The sequence below is a fragment of the Rhinichthys klamathensis genome, unplaced genomic scaffold (assembly GCF_029890125.1).
Source record: "Rhinichthys klamathensis goyatoka isolate OS25496 unplaced genomic scaffold, OSU_Roscu_1.1 h1tg000110l_1, whole genome shotgun sequence".
In the NCBI taxonomy this organism is placed as follows: Eukaryota; Metazoa; Chordata; class Actinopteri; order Cypriniformes; family Leuciscidae; genus Rhinichthys; species Rhinichthys klamathensis.
The window spans coordinates 2770370-2789213 of record NW_026606648.1 but is presented as its reverse complement, the minus strand read 5'-3'; the positions used below and the strand labels follow the sequence as shown (position 1 = coordinate 2789213).

Below are 18844 nucleotides of genomic sequence, written 5' to 3'. Positions count from 1 at the left end.
ACTTAAAAAAAAATCTTCCTGATCCCAAACTTTAAAATAAATATATACTTTTAAGCAGCAAAGAATAATTAAATTGATCAAAAGTGACAGTAAATACATTTATAATGCAACAAAAGATTTCTATTTTAACAAATGCTATTCTTTTAAACGTTCTATTCAAAGTATTTTGAAAAACTGTATCATGGTTTCTATAAAAATATTAAGCAGTACAACCGTTTCATCATTAATAATAATAATAATAAATGATTATTGATCAGCAAATCAGCATATTAGAATGAATTTTGAAGGATCATGACACTGAAGTAATGATGCTGAAAATTCAGCTTCACCATGACACTAATAAATTCCATTTAAAATATATTAAAATAGAAACAGTTATTTTAAATTCTAATAATATTTCACAATTTATCATCAAATAAATGCAGCCTTTAAAACCATTTTAAAAATCTTACCGACCCCAAACTTTTAAATGGTAGTGTATTTGTGTTGGTTTAATTTGCTGATGCATAAAAGAATATTACTGATGCAATAGAGTTAAAATGATCCAGAATGAGGTATAATCTAATTCTGCAACATTAAACCTTGTACTGCATTTTTCTATAATAATAAAAATGTGCTTTTTCAGAAATATGGTGGACTCTTAAACTAATTCTGGATAACAAGTTCAACATATTCATGGAATATTCCCAGGACATGCATACCAGAAATAAACAAACAACAGTGAACAATTCATAGAAATATATTTCTTTCACCGCAAGGGCAATTCAAAGCTTCACACTCAAATAAGCCAGAATTTCATGGAATATTCAATATAGATGGGAAAGCAGAAGATTCATTGAGACAAAAAAAAAAAAAAAAAAAAAAAAAAAACTCTTAGTAAAACAAAATAAAAGTGACAAGAAGCATAAGTGACCTTTGTAATAAATTAAGAGGAAATAGTCTCAATGTCTCTGCTGCAATACAGAAAGCAGAGTATGCCAGTGAGCGCATGTTCTGCTAACTGTCTAAGCCCATTTCTAATGTAATAGAAAAAAATCTATTAGTTTGGCTGGCTTTCACAAGAGTGGAAGGCCTTCTGGAAGGGGAGGGGATAGATACTTTGAATAAGGGACAGGTGTTATGATTGAGTGACAGCAATGGTCATTTTGTTTCTCTGTTCATCGGGAAGTGACATTACCGCACTTTCAAATTCCTGAGTGTGATGCTGGGCTAGACCTCGGAGCAGCAGGATCAGGCTGTTTTGTGTTTCTAAAAGAATAAATATGAGTCAAAATAAAAATGATGGATTCTGAATGTCATTCATAATATAAAATTAAAATATTCCAATGGTATAAACACTTTCTTACCATTATCGACATCCTTCATGCCCAACAGATGAGCGGCAGCAGATATTATTGGCCTGAGCTGACTAACAACCTGGAGTGAGAAATAAAATACAATCAGCCCATTGACAGGACAAGATTCAATAAGGAGCTGTGAGCAAAGCATGCTGGGAGTGAAACTGAGCGTTTACCAGCACAGGGTTGTGTGAGTAGAGGAAGGTCAGGCAGCTGTAGACGGTCTTGTTCTCCTCCATGTCCTCTTTCAGAGGGAGACGAGCCACCAGAGCAGGAAAGACCTGCGAGAAAAGGGTAAAATGGGTATTATAACCTTATTTATTTTTGTTGTATCACCCAAAACTCTGTTCAGGGCTCGACATTAAGCCTTTCCATGTGCTTAAGTAAATTGGTCATTCACTTGTCTGAGTAAAACATTTGCTTGTCCAGTAAAAATAGGATTTTTTTTGTGTGTTGTAATTATAATTTATTCTGAAGCAATATTCTCATCAGTGTTCAGTCAGCTTTGACATATTTAACTCTGCCTATTTATGATAATGTTAACCTTTATAAATGGCATTTTTCCCTAATCGTTTTAAATTAATGCTTCATCTTTCATTTTAAATTCTTAAATTTGATAAATAAATTAAATTATAATAATGAGACACTATAGGGCTGATACCAATCAAATTAAATAATTTACACTGAAAAATTACAACTGCATTAAATAATGTTATGATTGTTTTAAATATTTTTTGAATATACAAATAAGAAATGTTGGAAAGAATGATAGTTTTAAACACGAAACTAAACCACCAGTAGGTGGCGGCAGGTGACCGTCTTAATGAGTGAGTCACTGATTCAAACGACTGGTTCAAGCAGCTGATTCGTTCAGGAATGAGGCAGTTGTTTATGAATGGTCATTGAATCTTTCGCTCAAACGATTCGTTTAAAACGCGGAATCATTTAGTTAATGAAAACGCGGTATCATTCAGTAAGTATCTATCCTGTGAGGTGCATTATGGTTCTGCGTAACAATGAGAATGAACCTCATTGGTTCTTGAGAAGCTCAAACCTGCTGTGTAACACACGAGAATGAACCTCATTGGTAGCGAACATGCTTGAGCTTCCGTTTATCTTCATTTGTGTTTCGAAGATGAACCAAAGTATAAGGAACAACATGGAAGGGAGTAAATGAATTTACATTTTTGTGTGAACTATCCATTTAATAATAAAGATACTAAAATGAAGACAGAAGTGACCTGCTCGAGTGGGACCCCCTCCACGTGGCTCATGATCATCCTGCACAGGGCAGCACACAGGTTGTCAATCACTCTCAGGTCAGACTCTTTAGAGAGTAGGTTGGAGAAGAGGGAGAGCATCATGGGGTAATCACTGAAGCACCGGGGTTAAGGTTAACAGAGCCATGGAGATCTGAGAACAGGTACACATGCACAAAGGGATCTGTGAAGGATACGAGGCAACGATGGGTCCGGCGGCTTGTGCGAGAGCTCCCAGTGCATACACACTGTTATTGCGCACTTCTGCATCACTGTCCCTCACTCCAGCCACAAGCAACGGAAGCAGCCGATTGGACAGCCGGCCAGCAACCGCCCTGCCTCCAGCCACACCCGCCAATGAGTGCAGGGTTTCTCCAATCGTACCAACAGAGAAGGAGCGGTCTGCCTCCGTGCATGAGGATTTCTATAAAAAAAAAAAAAAAAAAGTAAAAAGGGTGATGCTAGAAATGCTCAAGAAATGGACGCATTTAATTTAAGGATTTAATTAACCATTTCATTTTGTTAAAGAAATGACTTTACCAACGAATTAATAATGTTAGATTAATCAAATAAATTCTGTTCTTTTGAACTTTCTATTAATCAAAGAATCAATGAAAAAGGTATCGCAGTTTCCACAAAAATATTAAGCAGCACAACTGTTTTTAACACTGATGATAATAAGAAATGTTTCATAAGCAGCAAATTAGCAAATTAGAATGATTTCTGAAGGATCATGTGACACTGAAGACTGGTAATGACTGCTGAAAATTCAGCTTTTCAACCACAGGAATAAATTACATTAAAGAAAATGGTCCCCCTGTGGTGAATGTTGTGTATATGTCTATGTGGTGTTTTTAATATGCTTTAAGACAAACCATGTGCAAATTCATAAGTCAACGCCATTGCTGAGTATTTTCTCCTCAAAACCGCAGTGAACCAAAGACGGTCAAAACGCGGTTTGAAATCACCGGTGTTTCTGCTGTCACAAACTTCCTTAATCACGTCAACGTGTGATTGTCAACTAGTGGATCTCTGAGCTGGTGTGAGTGAATGGAGGCGGGGCTAATTTGCATATTCATAGAACCTCGTATACTTAAAATAGCTTAAATGTAACTACACTCTTGCCTAATTAAGGCATGAAGAATTTTTTTCCGAAGAAAAAATGTTCAAATAGGTCATTTTGGTGATCAAATATGAGTTTTAAGGGATACAATTATTGACTACAGGGTGACTTCAAAAATATTTCACAATATTACTATATTTTTTATCAAATAAATGCAGCTTTGGTGAGCATAAAAGACCCTAAAATATTGAATGGAAATATACATTACACATATTTTTGTAGTTTTGTTTATTATAAAATATCAATTAAAATGAAATGCCATTTAAGAATGAGTAAAGGAGACTTTAATTCATGATGGAAATATTGACAACTAAAAGAAATCTAAAAACAAGAAGATAAACTCCCTTAGCAAAATAAAAATAAAATAAAAATGTATATACTCCTATATCACCTATACCTTAATTCAATTCAGTCATTCATTCCAGGAGAGCAACAAAATATCTGGTACATAATATCTGGTACAAGTAAAACATTTAATTCATTCTCAAATGCAAGTCACATCACGCTCCGTCTGAGAGACTGCCGATTGATGATGCTCTTGATTTGAATAGGTCTTAAAGTATGACCTTCATCTGTGAATGCAGAATGAGAGAATTCGAGACTCACAGCTTTGCTCATGATGAGGGGCAGCAGGTCATTGAGGTGAGGGTAGAACGTTTCAGCTGGTACAGCCGAGGCTAAAACAGGAATCCCTTCACCGGCAAACTCCTGCAGCATGGCATCATACTCCGCCTGAGACACAAACACTCAATTATTCCACTCTGTCACAGTCCTTTTAGGTTAATTGTATCGTTGCTGACAGTGAACTGTGACTAAATTATAAAAACTAAAATACTCAAATAAACACCTGCTGCTCGTCATCATCTGCTTCATCCCCACCTACATCCTGACACACGGTCTGAGCAAGACAGAAAGAGAAAATGAGATCACAAGCATAAGAAATAACCAGCCACCCCCTTATGACTGCAGACTTATGTAACACCTTGAAGAAGTGAGAATAAGCTGCTGTTTGTAGCCAGTTTGTGTCAGCGCTATAATTCATTTAATTATTTGAAACAAATTCTTTTGACAGTATAAGCCTTTTGCTTGGCTTAAAAGGATTTTCAGAGGATAATTATATCCAGTTTTTCTACTGCCTTATTCACATTCTTTTTTGGTTCTCACAACACAAAGGCTATGTTCAGACCGCAGGTAAATGTGGACCAAATCCGATTTTTTTGCTCGATTTTTTTGCAGATCTGTTTTTGTCATGACAGTTTGAACAGCACAATCCACATGGAATCTGATCTTCCATATGTGGTGCTAAATCTGATACAGGTCAGATTTATTGCAATGCGACCTCAGTCTAAACAGTCACTCATAACGGAATTAATGCGACTTACATCAGATCAACACTCGTCACAATTCTGTGCTCATGGGAGTCACTTTAAAGATTTTACATATCCAAAGTTATCAAGACAGTTGCGAAAGGTAGTCAGTGGAAAGACAGTGATGTTTCAGAACCAATAAGTATTACAGTGACAGCTCTATATAAAAGCAAAACTCTTTTTTCGTATATAAAAAAAATCGGATCTGATCAGTAAGGCTTGCAGTGTGAACGTAACCAAAATGACTTGATAAAATGATGTTAACCGTTGATCATGTTACTTCTTAACATGTTTTGATCTTGTTTATCTAATGACAGTATATCATATCATACATAAAGTGGTTGTACTTTTATAAGTGTAAGGGGACTTTTCAATGTTTTTATATGTACTTTATGATGGAAAATATTAGTGCTGGGCAAGTTAACGCGTTATTATCGCGTTAACGCATTTATTAATTAATGCCGACAATTTTTTTATTGCGCGTTAACGCAGTTTTTTTTATTACTATTATTATTTTGAAAGTCCGTTGCTCACTGGCTCTGAATACACAGGCCTACAGTCAAACCATGATCACAGGAGGGGTGGGATGTTGGTCAGCCAGCAAATAACCCACCCAAACAAGCAGTGGAGAGGCTTTGGCAGGTTCTCTCAGCCTCAGGTGAACAGAAAGGGAGACAGCGCTCCGCGAGTGAATGACAGGCGCTCTATGGATAGTAACCATGGCAACGGCTTCTGTGCGCTACGCAGCTGTAGCCTTTTTAACTTAAATTAAAATTATACATAACTTTACCTGATAGGCCTGCGTTTAGTTTAGCGGGGATGCTCTGCCATGTGAATTCCCTCCTGTTGATGTCCTGATAACTATTTAGATTCTGGAAACTCACAAACAGCGAGCCGAGGATCAGTCTCTCTTCCAATGATTTGTGCTGCGCGTTGTGTACAAAAAGTTAGACAATTTAACTTCGGCAACGCGCGGGCGCGTGCGTGAGGCGAGCATGACCGCAACAGTTTCACAGGAACGCACCCGCTTGTCGTTGCACCTGTGCTCGACCACTTCACCTCTCACTCTAGGCTGATTTATACTTCTGCGTCGGACCTACGCCGGAGCCTCTACGCTATAGACTACGCGTTGGTTTTCATTTATATATCTGCGTCGTTGTCCGCGTTGACGCGCAATTACACATGCAGAGGGAGAGTGTGAAACCCGGGGAGCGGTTCTAGCAATCACAGCGCTTGCGGTACGCGTAGAATTGACGTTACATTTTTGGAGAGGTGCACGTCAGGGTACGCGCGCTATACAGCTACGGCGTGAGTTCGACGCAGAATTATAAATTGGGCTTTACCTCTGTTTAATGTAATCTTACGTGGGAAACCATGGCATGCCATGACCAAACCTAAGCTGCTATCAGAGAAGTAACGTTGGTCGACTTATATCTGTAGTAGTGATCATGACCCTTTGACTACATAGACTGTTTCTGCTGCTCCCTGATACAAGATACCTGTTCAGAAAAAAAACACACATGAAAACTGGACTCGTTTTAACAAGCTAGATAAAAGGTAATGCCCTGGCAGTGGCAAATAGCTTTGTTTAAATATTTGATTTGATTACATTAATGTTTAAGTTGAGATTTACAAGAAATATTTTATTGATACTGTGTAAAGGGAATACTGCTGGTATAAAAGCACCTTATTTGTTTAAAGTTTTTGCAAACCACATGTTATTGCACTTTTGTAGCAGTATATTTAAATAAAAAGTGCGCAATACACTACTTTAGAATTTATTATTCAATTTTGCACGTAATAATGCGATTAATCGCAAGAAAATCATGCGATTAATCGCGATTAAATTTTTTAATCGTTGCCCAGCACTAGAAAATATAAAATGAAAGATTGATAAAGGAGTTGTAGTTAGTGCTGTATTTTTGGATTTTAAGAAAGCTTTTGAAACTGTAAATAATGATATTTTGCTTTCTAGGTTATCAAATTTTAGCTTCTCAGCTGATGCCATTATGTGGTTCAAACCTTATTTAGAAAATATGAAAAAATGTGTAAGAGTTATAAATACAGAATATTTAGATTCTAATATTGGAGTTCCACAAGGATCTATTTTAGGTCCATTGTTGTTTAATATGCATGTAAATTATTTACCAAATGTCTGCCCCCATATGTTCTTTGTCAAATGAATGCTGATCATGTTGTTATGCATGTACATGAAAAGTTAGGCTACATAAGGAATTATCCCAACGTCACAATTACTTGCTAAATCATGTTTACATCTTAAATGTCGAGAAAACAGTTTGTATGTTCTTTACCAAAAGGGCATATCCTGATGTAAAAGCTGAGGAGTTTGTCCAGGGACAGAATTTTTATCACATTATATCTGGTCAGATGACAGCATTCATTTTAGGGTTCGATACCCAAAGAGGTCTAAAAATTAAATCCTGACCTTTTTCTTCAGTACGTCTTTGATGGCGTTACTTATTTCAGTCAGTATCCCTGGAGCCTGCAGTGCCTCCCCCTGGCAGGATTTAACCACAGCATTCATGGACTCCAGTACAGCCATCACCACCTGTCTCTCTCTGTCTTGTCTCACCGCCTCCAGAAAACAAGGCAACACCACCTGCAACAGCTTATGCAGAGCTGGAGAGATATAAAGAGAGATATGCAAGAGTTGATCAAAGGATTCAGGGTAATTGAAAACTACATGTTCTTTCACCTTCACATTTACTGCAGCTAATTTAATGAAGAAGTGGGTGGAAAGGAAACGATAAGAAGTGAATGAATGATAGGGGCCTTGAGGCACTCCACGGCAATACAGTCAGAGTTAAAAGTTAATCCTCTTGACAAGTGGCGCTCCTAATTCTTTGTGAGACATCATTAATGAGACAGACACAGAACAGATGAAAGGAAGCAGAGAGAGCGTGATGTGAATATAAAGGAGAGTTCAAATGAAAAATCAGAGACATGTAGATGTTAGTACCAGAGGTGGGAGGTTTGAGCTAAATTTTCTAATGGTAACAACAGTATACATCAAAAATATTTTTTTTTCTGGAAATTCAACTCGAAAATGTTTCATTCATAAAGATATGCATTACTATATGGTTACGTAAATAATCTAGTAAATCCATCTTATTTTATCAAGTTATTTAACTCGATTGACAGACACCAAAGGATATTACTTCATTCTATTTTTAAAACCTCTTCTACTCACCAAGGCTGCATTAATTTGATCAAAAATACATTAAAAAACTGTAATATTGCTAAACATTATTAAAATTTAAAATCACTGTTTTCTATTTGAATATATTATACAAATGTAATTTATTGCTGGGATGGCAAAGCTGCATTTTCAGCAACCAATACCCCAGTCTTCAGTCACATCCGTCAGAAATTATTCTAATATTCTGATTTGTTGCTCAAAAAACATTTCTTATTATTATCAAAACAGTAGTGTTGCTTAATATTTTTGTGGAAACAGTGATGCATAATTTTCTCCTGATTATTTTATTAATAGAACGTTGAAAAGAACAGAATATATTTGAAATAGAAATTTTGTAACATTAAAAATCTCTTTACTGCCAAATTTAATGCATCCTTATTGAATAAAAATATGAATATCTTTCAAAAAACTTTTGAACAGTAGTGTATAACTTTCAGTTATGATTAAAAGAACAAGATACTTAGAGAATAAAATATTATGGCATTAATGATTATTTGTTAATTCTAAATACAATTGATTAATTATGAAAATTCCTGAAAATGGACATTTCTAGCTTCGGTTATAATCAACCGAGTAATAAGTTGTCAATACTTGACCAGTTAGAAGTGTAGACTATAGTTTTAGCATCAAAGATATTCTGAAGCATAAAGAGCACAGAATAATCTACCAGCTGACACACTGCTACCATCCCTCACTAAATGTGGTCATACTGCTCAGACCTATTGTGTACAGTTGGTTTTAATGTACCCTGGTGGTTAGCCTCCGTTGGGTTTTCCTTCCACACTTTGTGCTGAGCTCGGCAGAACTGGCCCATGGCACCAAAGGCAGCTCTCCTCACGTCCTCATGTGGGAACTAATAGATGCACAAGCACAAAAGAGCACAAACATCAGTAACTCAGCATTATGTGCAAGCACTCATGAAACCACAAACATGGTACCAGTCACTCACATCACTGAGCTCAAAGACCTGCTGGAAGCTGGACTCCAGGAAGGGCTGGAACGCCACTCTGAGAGACAGAAAAATAAGCTGGATTCTAAGAACTGTGTTTTGTACCAAAACAAAACATTTAGTATACTCCACGTATTAGCCAGTTAACTGTCTAATAACTGATAAATGTCTGTCTTTTCTGCTGACATAACCAAAGCCACAAATTTGAGGGGGATTTGTATTAAGAACTACTTTCGTGACACAATAAAGCCCAGCCCAACATTATATTAGGGGTGGAACGGTACATGTATTCGTATCGAACGGAAACGGTACGGGCGTCACGGTTCGGTGCACGAATTTACACGGTATAAAAATAAATAAAACTGTAATGCGGAACTACTGTTAGATACGCGGGTTCTTTAGGGACACATAATCTGTACCATCGGCTTAGCTCTGAACGCGCGTTCACTTCAAACGTTGGCTTTATACGGTCGTCCTATTCGCTTTGGACTAGCGTCGAACTAGACGCGAATTTGACGCTCTATTCGCGTTTGGTGTGACCGTGACTGCATAATGGACAGGCTGCGATGTCAAGATTGCAATGCTGGAGTGTGTGTGTGTGTGTGTGTGTGTGTGTGTGTGTGTGTGTGTGTGTGTGTGTGTGTGTGTGTGTGTGTGTGTGTGTGTGTGTGTGTGAGAGAGAGCGAGAGAGAGGCGCGCGGGCGCGATCGACCTGTGTGTGTGTGTGTGTGTGAGAGAGAGAGGCGCGCGATCGAACAGTGGAAACATAAAAAACATACTCCGTCATTTTGTTCATACAGATCATTAAACCTGCAAAGTGTTTACTTCTATTTGTGTACACTCGCAACAAAACACAACATTGTGCTTTTGTCACACTGTAAACTCTTGTCAAACTGTAACCTACAACTGTCACCCAACCAAAATCACACACACACACACTGTTTTAAAAGCAAAACATATTTATCCAACTCCATTTCAAAACAGTCTGTTGGTCCCATCTTTTGGACATTCGTCATATTGCATTGGTTTTCATTTCTTGTCCTCGGAGCACTAATCTTACACATTCTACATTGATTAAAAAAAGAAAATCGAATGTGTAATGGTAGTATTATTTTATACAGAAATCAATTATTTATAATTCAGATGAGAATAATGTTACATTGTCAATTAATAATGTTAATTAAAATTAAGGAAAACAAATATATTGATCTGAAATATAGCAAAATAATTTTAAATTAATTCCGGTACAATTACCAAACATATCGCAAGGTCTTTTTGTCTTTTTATTAATTTAATTAATAAACTAATTATATAAAACAATTGTCAGTGCACTACAAATAAACTGGTTCTATGCCTTTATTAATAAAACTTATTTAAAAAATACAATGCCTTCTGCATTTTTTTTTTGCTTTTCCCTCCATTGTACCGAAATCGTACCGAACCGTGATGTCTGAACCGAGGTATGAACCGAACCGTGACTTCTGTGTACCGTTCCACCCCTACATTATATCCTGCTCAGAAATATGCTACTGTGGAAGTGTAGTTTGTTGTGAATGCCAGAGCCAAGAGAAATTGCGCATTAGATACCCTTCAAACGTTCAGTGGCAGTTTTAATGTATTTGAAACAATTCTCCTATACTCACTAAGGCTGCATTTATTTGATTGTTGCAATTTAAAATAATTTTCTATTTTAATATATTTTAAAATGTAATTTATTCCTGTGGAGTAATGATACTGAAAATTCAAATTTGCCATCAGTCTTCAGTAGCCATCTTTCCATCCACTTGTCAATCGAATTATCTGAAGTTCGGTAAAAAACCTCATGCGAATAAAGCTGGTGAAAGTGTGTTTCCATCCAACGGCTTTAAAGCGGATAAAAACCTGTGCGTAATGACGTCACATGCAGTTTTGCGATCAAATTGGTATATCGAATTGATTTGAGACATGTTAAGGTGTTTCCATTCATTTTCTCACCGAATTGCACAACATTCAAGCCAACATTTGCGAACAAAGTTTTACTAGGCAAAATGGATCGCACCCTAATAACGTTTCCATTCGCGTTTATCGCATAAGCCGTATATCGATCAAGATAAAATCCGATGAGACCGATCGTATTTCATTTGAGTCGATATTCATGAAATTCAATCGAATTTTACTGTTTCAATAAGGCATTTTTCATTCGATATCACTTAATGCGGATAAAAACGTGTGGATGGAAACATAGCTAGTGTCACATGATCCTTCAGAAATCATTCCAATTTACTGATTTCCTGCTCAAGAAACATTTTGATCAATCGAATCAATGTTGAAAACAGTTGTGCTGCTTAATATGCTTAATTGGAGAACAGCATTTATTTGAAATAGAAACCTTTTTTGATCAATTTAATGCATCCTTGCTAAATAAAAGTATTAATTTGTTCCAAAAATAAAATCTTAATGGCCCCAGACTTTTGAATGGTAGTGTATATGCACCTAATATAAGCCTCTAGTTTGCAAATGCATGACAGTTTGTGTGCATTATGTAAAACATGCCTCATTACCCTGTGTTGAAGGCGATTTCACCCAATGCATCACAAGCATCTTCTTTCTCATCTATGTAAGCATTTTCCACACTGAATCTGAGAGAACGGAGGGAATCCTGATTAATGCTCTTACATAAGAGAACAATAAAGAGACAGAATGAGAGAGACAGAGACATACCCTGCAACATCACTGTCATCAATCTCAGTTTCTTCCTCTTCATCTAAAATGGCATCACCCTCTTCATCATCATCATCATCATCGTCGTCATCCAGGAGCACAAACTGTTTGTCTTCCTCCAAATGAGTCTGTGAAGTGGATAGGAATATTATAATACTTGTAATGTTTGATGGTGTACAGAAGATGATCTGAGAGAAAAGTCCTACACTGACCATCACACCCTCTGTGGATCTGAGTGACAGCAGCATCACCGTGGTGATGGAAGTTAGATGAGGGGTTAGACAGTCAGGACTCATATCAGATACAGCAGAGAATAAGCTATACCTGGAGAGAGGCAGAGAGAGAGATTCTGAATGCAATCTGCTTAAAATTCAGCCTCAATCTTCCAAAAACTGACAACAATGGCATCAATTTAAATTCAATGCATGCTTTAAAAAAAAAAAAGTATATAAAACCTAAATAAAAACTTTTAAAAAAAACTTAAACAAAAAATAAATAAACCAAACATGAATAAATAACAAATCTGAAAACAATGGTCTGAGTTTAAATAAACCATGCTTTAAAAAAAAAAGCATAAAACAAATACCTATAACAAATATATATAAATAAAAAAGATAAATAAATATATTTATTTTAAAGTTGGTCCAAACATGCATATGCATACTAGAGTAAACAAACTGGTGACACCCCTTCCAAAAAAAAGGTTGTTTTTTTTTTAAATGAAATTCATACAGCTGACAAATTGAAATGTTAGGACTTTTCCATTACTTTTCCTATGAATCTTCCCTTTATAGTGTCTATAAATACACATAATTTCCAGAGCAGACAGAGGATTTCAGAGGTCATACGTGCAACGGCGCAGGTCTGGATCATCCACTGCGTCTGTGAGGTTCAGACCTAACTGCACACATTCCGCTGCCAATGGACTAAACGCATCCTTACCAACAGTGCGGGCCAACACGGAAAGTGTGTCTATGAAAGATATACAGAGAAAAAGGAGTGATGAAAGATTAGGTTAGGCTGCATGCCTCCTTAAGCATGATGCTTACGAAATATGGAAGATGTTGGATCATTGTTTTGACCTAGTGCCTGTGTCTGCAGAGCCCTCATCTCCTCTCTTGTGTCCGTCAGGAATCCCTTCAGACTCTCAATAATTGGAGGAAAGTAAGGCAATAGCATCTCCTTGGCTGCATTAGCTGAGAAAGCAAGAGATCTCATAAGTCTGGGCATTACTATAACAGCATAAAATGGCGTGTAAATGGAAGGATGAAGTTACCGATTGCTCCGATTGCACTGACAGCTAGCTCTTTCAGTTTAAAGTTTTCTGCATTGTTAAGGGCTGACAACATGGTTTCCATTAGAGTGGGCAGATAGGGCTCAATTTCTTGACCTGATCATGAGAAGAATGAAAAGGAATAAGAGAGAGAAACAAGATGATTTAATAAAATATTAAATCAAACAAATACATAAAGTATATTATATTGATAAAGCATTTATAATTATACAAATTAAAAAAAATCTTGAAAGGTACATATTTAATCGTGTCTCCATTCTAACCTAAGTTCTCTAAGAAGTTTTCTAAGGCATAGAAGGCCTTCGTCATGTGTCCGATTTTGGTCTGATTCACCGCCGACAAGTATCCATGCAACAACGGCATCAGTTCAGCGTGGAATTTACTGACATCTGGCTGTGAAAGACAAATTAACTCTTTAAACTCAAATCAAGCTAATGAAAAAACATAAAAGGCATAACGTATTGATAAAAAAAATGTCTTGACATTTCAGTCTGACCTGCAAGTGTTCAGAAAACTGGCCAAGGGCAAAGAGCGCTGCACTGCGGACCACCTGGTTATTGTCTGATAGACTGCTACACACAGTTTGAAGCATGGATGACAACATCCTAACACATACACAAAGAGGAAAAAAAAAGCATTAAGCAGACTGCTTTTTTGTGAATTTGGAAATTATGTGCTATGAATTTAGGTAGAAATCTATGTATAATTGTAAAGTACAGCCTACTTGGTGCGGATGTGATCTGCACAGCCCTCGGCCAGCACTGCCATACACATGAGACCCCCCTTACGCTCATACGGGTTCTCACTTGACAAGCAAGCCTGAGTGAAAGGCATCTGCAGGATGCAAAATCACAAATACATTTTAATAGAATAACTGGAAGGTATAAGTCTACTTTTTCTATTATGGCCAATCTTTACAATAAGTGTTTTTGTTTACTAACCAGCTGGTTGAAGAGTTTTTCTGGTGGCATGTGAAGAGCCATTGTGTCAATGACCTTCAGGGAAACACATATGTAAGATAGTCATTAAAACACATGCGAGAGAGTGACATAGATACAGTATAGGGCAGTGTTTCTGAACCGGTGGGTCGCAAGACAAGTGGGTTGCGGAGTGTGTAGTAAAACAAACAACAACAGAAAAAAGTAATTCTAATGTTTTACTGATGTAAGACTTTTATTTTGAAAGACGAGTTTGAAAGCTGTTGACTTTTCTGTCTTTTTTTTTTGTCTGACTTTTCTGAGAAAATGGAGTTGCCCTGATTCAGTATCTTGGGCCCGTTTCAATAAGGAGGTTCAACCAACTCTTGATTTAAAACTTGAACTCTGAGTTGACTTACCCTGAGATGGTAAACGTTCGGTTTCAGAACAGCTGAATTAAGTTAGTTCATTTAACTCTGTGCAGGTCGACTGAGTGCACCTCGACATGATCAATGGAGCTCCGAAATTACGATTCACCATGGCAACAGCACCCGATAAAAAGACATCTGCATACTTCCAAGTCAATACGTAATTTTAATTCTTAATCATGTTATAATATCAGAGGTGAAAACTTACTAACTTTACTTTATTAACAAAACCTAGTTTAGGACTGCCATTTAATAGCCTTACCTTATACTGTTTATTCATCAGTGTTAATAATATTCTAAAGTTGGACTGTACTTGTGTGTGTTTTTGATAAATAAATACTTGATTCATGCCTGGTTTCACAGACGAGGCTTAAGCCTAGTCAGAGTAAAATACATGTTTGAGCCGTCTTAACTGAAATGAACCAAGGTCAAATCCTGGCTTAATCTAAACCATTTCTATGAAACCAGGTCTCAAATTCCTAAAAAAAAATTAGGTTGTGGCTTAATGACAATGGGAAAATATTGAGTACAAGAGATAAAGCATGTGAAGAGACCCACCTGAACAGCAAAGTGTTTGGGATTCTCACTGTCGCCCTCAGTATCATTTTCCTCATCCTCTGGGTCCTCTTCTCCAGGAGGAGGAGCCGCACTCAAGATTGGAAACACTACTTGCAGGATTGGCTGCAAGAGTTTATGCTTTAAAACAGCCTAGAGAACAGATAAAAAAATCAGAAGTGCTTATTAGAAGTAATCATTTAAATCACTCATCCATTCGTGCTTGAGTATACTTTGAAAGCTGTGTGGACACGACTGTGTTTGAGACAGAGCGGAACGTTAAAGTATAATTAAATTAAGTATACCCTGGGCCCTTAGTAGGAAAAGCAAAGGCAAGAAGTGAGAGATACCTTGTTTTTAAGTCTGATGAGAACAGCGATACACGACAGGGCTTTTACACGCAGAGAATCACTAAGGGAGACGTCTGCACTGATCTAGAAGAGAGAACATAAACTTTATTACCCAATGGCTCCAAATCAACACAATCACTTTGAAGAAGTGTGGACAAACCTCAAGGCAAAACTTGACAATTTCAGCAATGTGTGGGACAATGATGGAAACCTCGCTTTCCATCAGCTCATCTAAAACTTCCATTGCCTCGCTGGCCTGGTCCTTAAAAGAACAAAAAACAAACTTATGAGATAAAAATTAAAGATTGAGGGATGGTCAAAGCCATTGGGCCACTTAAAGGCTCATAAAGGCAAACTGATCAATCAAGCGACGCAACTCACACAGTGTTTAGCACATCATTGAGTAACACAATGGAAACAGTGATTGGAGCATTACCATATGAACACAGCCTCACCTGGTCTGCCTGAATGAGGCGTTTAAGAGCAATGAGCAGTTTGGGGATCAGAGATCGCACCAGGTTCTGAAAGAGAGAAAAACAACATTTTGAACATGCTGAATGTAGTATTAAACACTAATTCTTATATCCAAGGGCAAATTACAGCAGTCAGAGGAAGCAGAACAGACCATCTCCTCTGTGCCGGTGTAGGTTGTGATGGAGGTAAGAGTGAGAATGCAGTAGTAGAGAGCTGTAGTATTGTCCAGGTCTTGGAGAACAGTCCCAAACAGCTGGAGAAGTTCCTTGTAGTGGGGTTTAAAGGGCTCTGGGTTTGATCCCACCACCTTACTGAGCAATAAAAGACCCACCTGAACAGAACAATTTTTTTTTTTTTTTGGTGTTTTTTTATGACAAGAATGGTACAGCAATTCCAACTAACTCAAATGTACAGAGAATTAAGCAAACAAGCTAAATAATTTTAAAAAGACAGTATATTGCTGGATTGCAGGATAGTTCACCCAAAAATGAAAATTCTGTCATCATTTACTCACCCTCATGTTGTTTCAAACTTTCTTCTGTTGAACACAAAAGATGATATTTGAAAGAATGTTGGTAACCAGTCAGTTGAGGTAGCCATAGTATTTTTTTTCTACTATGGAAGTCAAGGGCTACCGTCAACCTTTTGATTACCAACAATTTTTAAAATAACTTTTTTTTATATTCAACAGAAGAAAAAAACTCAAACAGTTTTAGAACAACTTGAGAGTGAGTAAATGATGAGAATTTTTTTTTTTTGGTGAACTATCCCTTTCACACAAATTCAATTCATCTCCATCATGTGCTGAAATACTTTACAACAAAATGACTAATATAATACTAATATAATAATAACAAGTTTATTTTAATAATAATAATAAATAGTCATATATATTAATAAATATATAAATGTAATATATATATATATATATAGTATATCATAATATAGGCTATATATATATATATATATATATATATATATATATATATATATATATATATATAAAGCAAATGTATTTCTTTTTCGATCTTAATAAAAACATGATTTGTTTTACAATTAAAATAATTATATAAATAAATAAATCATTAGTAAATATTATTAGAGTATTTGCAGTCGAGAATTTACTAAAAAATACCAAGTTTTTGAACATTGTACTTCAAATAATACCATGAAAAATCATAGTATATGAATTTGATAAAGATCTAATATCATAAATGTACCATGGTAGTGGCACAGTACTTTTTTTTAACAAGTTAAATGGGGTTACCTGTCTATCCTGTGGGTTATTGCTTTTAGTAGACTGGTTTAATAGGGTGAGGAGAGCGGGCCAGCGGTCTGGGGTCTCGTGTTTCACCAGGACGGCGCTCAGCTGAGAGAGAGAGTGACGAACTGTGTGTCTGAGGAATGGAAATAATAAAAGAAAAAAAATTAACACCTGCATGAAAAATAAAGCAAAATGTGTTACACCCTGGTTTATTAGTAATATCTGTTCCTTAAAGCTGACTATGGTAATACCATAATATACTACATAGTACAGTGTTAACGTAGTTATCATACACTATCATAGTTTGCATTATTACATCATGTACCATGGCACCACCAGACTTACTCTGTTTCTTGCTGTAAAGCCTGCAGCACCACTGCCTTCAGACTGAGGGAGCAGGATGAAAACATATGAATCACAAATTAGCAAATGTCTATCAAAATATATTAAATTATATAAGTGAAAAATATATCCAAAACCTTTCTCGGTGGTCTGGACTGATTTTCTTCCAATGTTTTCTAACTCTCATCCTGAGCATCACTGCAGCCGACTGACGGACCTGAAGCAAGAATGATAGCATTAAAGCAAGTCTCTGAGTAGGACTATGAAAACTTGACATAATGAATAACAGTAACTTGCCTGTGGGTTCTGAGATCCAGTCATGACAGCACACAAAGCAGGAATGATAGCTGGATCTTTAAATGCCTGTTTCAACTCAGCTGTGGCCTGATAAAGAAAATGACTCTCCTTAAACATCATCACGGGCTTAGAAAGACCATGTATAACAGTTACTAAACCCCACATAACACTGAAAATGACCATTAAATCATATAATCAATATTAAATTAATCAAATATACCATAACGCATATTTTGGCACAGTATGACAGTTTCATATAAGTATCTACCTGCTGAATAACAGCGTTGTCCGGTTCTGTCAGCCGCACCAGGACGCGCTCGAGCTCTTCTGACATCATTTCACCGTTTTACGTTCAACCGTTATTTATTCAAAATTACCAAATAATCTACACCGACCACCAGACCAAATCAGATGACATGCAGTTGACAATATGACTGTATTCACACAATATTTTGGGTCAGATGACACTCGTAAGAATATTAGATAACTATGTTAGTATAACATAAATAAACTGTCATGTGGAAATATTATTTAACTGAACGAGCGCTTATGTGCGGAGTTCCCAAAGTTACCACGCTGGACAGAAGGAGAAAACGCCGCATGAGTTGGACGTTAAAGGGGCCACAGCCCTGAAAACCATGTGATTCAGACAGACATTTGACGGCAACAGCGCCGGCTGTGGTAAAGGAGGTCGAAATTCACTGTGCACAGACCTGTGAAAGAAAGATAAAAACTGTGGTTGAACCACATGATAATGAAACTGTTGTTGTTTGTGTGTCATTCAAGCAACAAAGTCTCTAAAGTTCTTCATATTTTGCTTCTGTTTGTTTTGAAGTGGATCATGTTTAGGCGGCGGAAGCTTGCTTACTAGAGATGATGAAGCGCTAATGGGCTATTTGCATTTGAATCAATCTCCATAAGAAAGCTGCAATGGACAGATGGCAAACAACGATTATCATCACTGAGAA

General features: G+C 36.7%; 1 protein-coding gene across 1 annotated transcript; it reads right to left on the bottom strand.

Annotated features, from left to right (window-relative positions):
* Positions 1-723: 723 nt before the first annotated feature.
* ipo4 (importin 4) lies at positions 724-18505 on the bottom strand. The gene is made up of 30 exons (XM_056254152.1): positions 18145-18505; positions 17877-17963; positions 17717-17796; positions 17583-17624; positions 17241-17370; positions 16125-16304; positions 15955-16020; positions 15660-15761; positions 15500-15583; positions 15153-15302; positions 14191-14244; positions 13974-14083; positions 13746-13854; positions 13513-13642; positions 13232-13345; positions 13038-13151; positions 12804-12927; positions 12168-12279; positions 11956-12083; positions 11796-11873; positions 9256-9313; positions 9054-9159; positions 7533-7726; positions 4567-4617; positions 4326-4451; positions 2794-3020; positions 2579-2711; positions 1514-1618; positions 1347-1416; positions 724-1248 (listed from the first exon to the last, which is right to left on the bottom strand). The coding sequence occupies exons 1-30, from the start codon at positions 18211-18213 to the stop codon at positions 1118-1120; spliced, it is 3264 nt and encodes a 1087-aa protein (XP_056110127.1). The 5' UTR covers positions 18214-18505; the 3' UTR covers positions 724-1117.
* Positions 18506-18844: the final 339 nt, after the last annotated feature.

Excerpts from the sequence above, each read along its gene's own strand:
- ipo4 (XM_056254152.1), bottom strand. The coding sequence starts at position 18,213 with ATGATGTCAGAAGAGCTCGAGCGCGTCCTGGTGCGGCTGACAGAACCG. Across the intron at positions 17,964-18,144 it reads ACAACGCTGTTATTCAGCAG|GCCACAGCTGAGTTGAAACA; the intron begins GTAGATACTTAT and ends TTTCTTTATCAG. Across the intron at positions 12,928-13,037 it reads TCTGCAGACACAGGCACTAG|ACACACTTTCCGTGTTGGCC; the intron begins GTCAAAACAATG and ends TATCTTTCATAG.